This window comes from Ichthyophthirius multifiliis, assembly GCF_000220395.1.
Source record: "Ichthyophthirius multifiliis unplaced genomic scaffold scaff_1120509250450, whole genome shotgun sequence".
Taxonomy (NCBI): Eukaryota; Ciliophora; class Oligohymenophorea; order Hymenostomatida; genus Ichthyophthirius; species Ichthyophthirius multifiliis.
Genome location: NW_004086733.1, coordinates 354 through 4747, shown reverse-complemented (window position 1 = coordinate 4747; position 4394 = coordinate 354). Strand labels below are relative to the sequence as shown.

Below are 4394 nucleotides of genomic sequence, written 5' to 3'. Positions count from 1 at the left end.
ATAATCATAACAACCATAACAACCATAACAACCATAACAACCATAACAACCATAGCAATCATAACAACCATAACAATCATAATAACCATAAGAACAATAAGAACCATAAGAACCAAAAAGTTAGCAACCATAATAATAATCACAATCACGATAATAATATTAAGAAGAATAAGATTAAAAATGCTTATGTTAAAAAAATTAAAATATCTGTCTGAACCATTAGAAATAGAAACAAAAGCATCTGTAGATTTAAAATATACTTAATTTTTATTGCAATTTTCTTATGAAGCTAAAGATAAAGTAGAAGAATAAGCTCTTTAAAAAAATAATGAGGTAGTTATTAGAAGAATTAAAAAAAGATGATAAATTAACAATTTCTACTATTGGCTTTTCTATTTAAAACGATTATGATGAAGTAGAAAATAAGATTACTAAAGAAAAAGAGAGATAAAATGTAGGATATAAAGTTAAAAATTAAATTTAAGTTAAATCTTCTTAATTAGAAAAGGGCGAAGAAGTGATTTAAACTGCTATTGAAAATGGATTTAATACAGTTGATTTTGTTTAATACTCTCCTGATGATGAATAAATATAAAAAGCTAAAAAAGATCTAATAAATAAAGCAGTTAAAAATGCTTAAAAAAATGCACAATTAATTTCAAAAGGACTCTAATATAACGTTCATAGTATAAAAAGTTCTTCTATTGAAAGTTAATCAATAAGAGGATAGAAAATGACTGTCAATGTTAGAGTAGAATTTAATATGAAATAAGAATGAATGAATGAAAAATTAAATATTATTTATTTTAGATGAAAACATCTTATTTATTTTTAAAATAAAATATATATTTTTATTTAATTTGTGATTTTTTTCTATTTTCTATTTAAATTAATTAGTATATTATTTTCGTTAAGTTTTTATTAAAAAATTAAATAAAAAATACTGTTAAAAAGATTTTATATGTTATATATAAAAAAATAAAAATCAATATTTATCAAATAAAATAATATAAATTAAAATTTTAATTTAAAAGAAATTAATATTATAATTATAATATAATAAAAAAATTAAAGTAAAAAATAGAAAAAATTAAAAAAAAAAAATTAATTATATATATTTTATAAATATATAAAATTTAAATTTATATAAATAATTAATAAATTTATTTTATTATAAATTAAATATATTTTTTATTATTATATTTTTATATTTTCTTATACTTTTCTATTATATATAATATATATAATTTTTAGATTTTTAATTTATTATTCAAAATTACAATTTATTTATTCATTTGAAATATAAATATAATAAAATATAAAAAAATAAAAATTAAATAAAAATAGCATATAAATATATATAATAAACTAAAAAAAATATTTATTTTTTTTAATACTTATTTTTTTTCTTTATATTTTTATATTTATTTTTTTCAAATTATATATTATTTTATACTTTTTTATTTTTTATATATTTTCTATTAAATCTAAATTTTATATCATTTTATTAAAATAAAATTATAGATAAATTTCATAATATATCTTTGTATAAAAATAATTTATTATATTTAATTTTTTATTTTTTTAAATATACTTAAATAATAAAAAAACTTAATTTTTCTATTTATAAACTTTTTTATAGTATTTATTTTTATTTTTTTATTGATTTTTATTCTTTATATTTTATAAATATGTAATTACAATTTATTTTTTATTTGTAATTACATTTATATATATTATTAATAAATACTATAATATTAATATTTATTTCAATATTTAAATCAAAATTATAAATAACTACAAAACTACACAGTAAAAATAAAAAATAAAATAATATATATATAAATTATTTAAAATAAAAATATAATAAAATTATTTAAATAAGTTATAATAATAATAAAAACATGAAAGTGCCTTAATTATTATTCTTAATAATATTAATATAATAATCATAATAATACAACGAAACTAATTAATAATGCGAATGTTAATTATTCTTAAGTACTCTATCTGATCCATCAAGTGTATAAGAAACAGCATCTACATCTTTAAATGATACTTAATTTGAAATATAAGTTTCTTACTAAAATATGGATAAAGATGTTAAAGCTGCTCTTTAAAAAAACAAAGAAGTTGTCAAAAAAGTATTAGAGATTTATAAAAAAGATGAAGACTTAAATGTTTCTTCTAGTGGATTTACTATTGATTCTTCTAGTTATATTACTTAAATGAATGAAGAAACTGGATAAAATGAAAGAGTTTAATGAAAGAGTTTTTGAAGGATATAAAGTTAAAAATTCAATTTTAATAAAATCTTCTAATTCATAAAAGGCTGGAAAAGTGATTGATGATGCTATTAATAATGAATTTAATTCTGTTGATTATATTAAATTTTCTCCTGATGATAAACAAATGGAATTGGCTAGAGACAAACTACTAAGCTAAGCAATTAAGGATGCCACAAAAAAAATAGATTTACTTTTAGAAAATCTCGAATATGAAGTTATTGGTGTAAAAAAAGTTTATGATATTTAAGAAAAAATAATTGACCCTAATGATACTACAGATTAATTTACTTTTTTATCAAGTGATGGTACAAATAAAACAAACATAAATGAATCTTAAAAAACTATGATTGTCAATGTTACTATTTAATTTATTACTTAACTAATTGAATATGGATGATTAAAAATGAGGAGAAATTTAATTATAATTTTTTTTATAAAAAAATATTTAAAATTTTTATATAAAATAATTATTTTAATATTTATTTAATATGTAATTTTTTATTTTTCATTATTTAATAATAATTAGTTTTATTAATTTTATATATTTTTTAATATATCTATATTAAATATTTTTATATCATATTAATTGCTATTTTATATTATATATTTATATTTTTTATCTAATAATAAATAGTAAATAAAAGACTTAAAAAAAAAATTATAATATTTTGATTTGAATGTATAATATGTATATATTCTTTTAGAAAAATATATTTTTTTTATTATATATTATTCTAATGAAATTAATATTAAATTTTATTGCTTTGGATATATTTTAATTTTTAATAAAATAAAAGTTATCTTAACAGAATGCTTTTAAGTAAAGAAATAAATATTATTAAATAAAAGAATTACAAAAAGAAAAATCAATCGATTGATTATGTTTTCTAATAAAAGAAATGTTTATATGATGAAAAAATTAAATATAAAATTCTGTATTATGTTTCAGCATTTTTTTGAAAATATTAAATATGTAACAAAAATATATTAATTATTTTATTTTAGTTAATTTGAAAGTCGAGTGGAATTCATATGATCATATTTCTATAAGAATTAAAACTTTGATAAATATAGTTTTTTTTTAAATATGATTAATATAATTAAAAGTTTTAAATAAAATAGAGAGGATTATGTATTATATATATATACATATATGTGTTTATTATTATAACATAAAAATTGTTATATGTTAAAAAATTAATTATTTATTTTTAATTTTATTTACATTAAATAATTATATAAAAACAATATAAAATACTTTTAAAAATATATATGAATTTAAATTATAAATCTTTATTAATTAGTATCTTAATATGTTTTATAGAAACATCGGTAAAATTTTGATATAAAATAAGTAAATATTTGATAATAAAATAAATATAAATGTATTAAGTTAAATATATATATAAATTAAAAAGGATAATAAATATAACAAATAAAGTTAAAAAGATAAATAAAAAAATAAAAATATTTAAAAATATATAGTATAAAATTAAATACAGTATGTAAAAAATATTTATATAAATAAAATTTATATCTATATTAAAATAAAAACTATTAAAAAATTTTCTATACAAAAAAATATTAAAAAGTTAAAAATATTATTGTAAAAATAAATATAATTAAAATTAAAAATAATAATACTGAAAAAAAAATTATAATAGTAATAAAATTAATAAATAATAATAAATAATAAAAATAACAATAAATAATAATAATAATAATAATAATAATAATAATAATAATATTAATAATAATAATAAAAATAATTATAATAATTATAATAATATTAATAAAAACAATAATTATAATTATAAAATATAATATATATTCATAATTTTAATTTATAAAAATAATATATTTATTATTATTATTTTATTTATCTAATATTATTAATTATTAATAACTTTATTATATTATTATTATATTTTTTACTATTTTTTATAAAATAAGAAGATTTTATTTTATTATTTTTTCTTTATATTTTTATAATATATTTAAATAAATAATTTAAGTAGTTTTATCTAATATTTAATACAATTAAATTATTAAATTTATTTTTTAATATAATTAAAAAAATATATTAAATAAAAAATAAAAAATTTC

General features: G+C 12.8%; 2 protein-coding genes across 2 annotated transcripts, besides 10 other annotated features; both read left to right on the top strand. All coding sequences in view use genetic code 6, as the record gives it.

Annotated features, from left to right (window-relative positions):
- Positions 1 to 5: 5 nt before the first annotated feature.
- Positions 6 to 115: a microsatellite.
- A 213-nt stretch (positions 116 to 328) lies between these two features.
- IMG5_074680 (hypothetical protein) lies at positions 329 to 778 on the top strand (the record flags this gene model as incomplete). The annotated part of the gene is made up of 1 exon (XM_004036617.1): positions 329 to 778. One exon carries the CDS (start codon positions 329 to 331, stop codon positions 776 to 778), a length of 450 nt encoding a protein of 149 aa, XP_004036665.1.
- Positions 779 to 959: 181 nt separating this feature from the next.
- Positions 960 to 1015: a microsatellite.
- A 137-nt stretch (positions 1016 to 1152) lies between these two features.
- Positions 1153 to 1202: a microsatellite.
- A 174-nt stretch (positions 1203 to 1376) lies between these two features.
- Positions 1377 to 1408: a microsatellite.
- Positions 1409 to 1822: 414 nt separating this feature from the next.
- Positions 1823 to 1881: a microsatellite.
- Positions 1827 to 1894: a microsatellite.
- Positions 1895 to 2090: 196 nt separating this feature from the next.
- Positions 2091 to 2267, top strand: IMG5_074670 (hypothetical protein; the record flags this gene model as incomplete). The annotated part of the gene is made up of 1 exon (XM_004036616.1): positions 2091 to 2267. One exon carries the CDS (start codon positions 2091 to 2093, stop codon positions 2265 to 2267), a length of 177 nt encoding a protein of 58 aa, XP_004036664.1.
- Positions 2250 to 2275: a microsatellite.
- Positions 2276 to 2757: 482 nt separating this feature from the next.
- Positions 2758 to 2843: a microsatellite.
- Positions 2844 to 3623: 780 nt separating this feature from the next.
- Positions 3624 to 3665: a microsatellite.
- A 280-nt stretch (positions 3666 to 3945) lies between these two features.
- Positions 3946 to 4114: a microsatellite.
- Between the last annotated feature and the right edge of the window lie 280 nt (positions 4115 to 4394).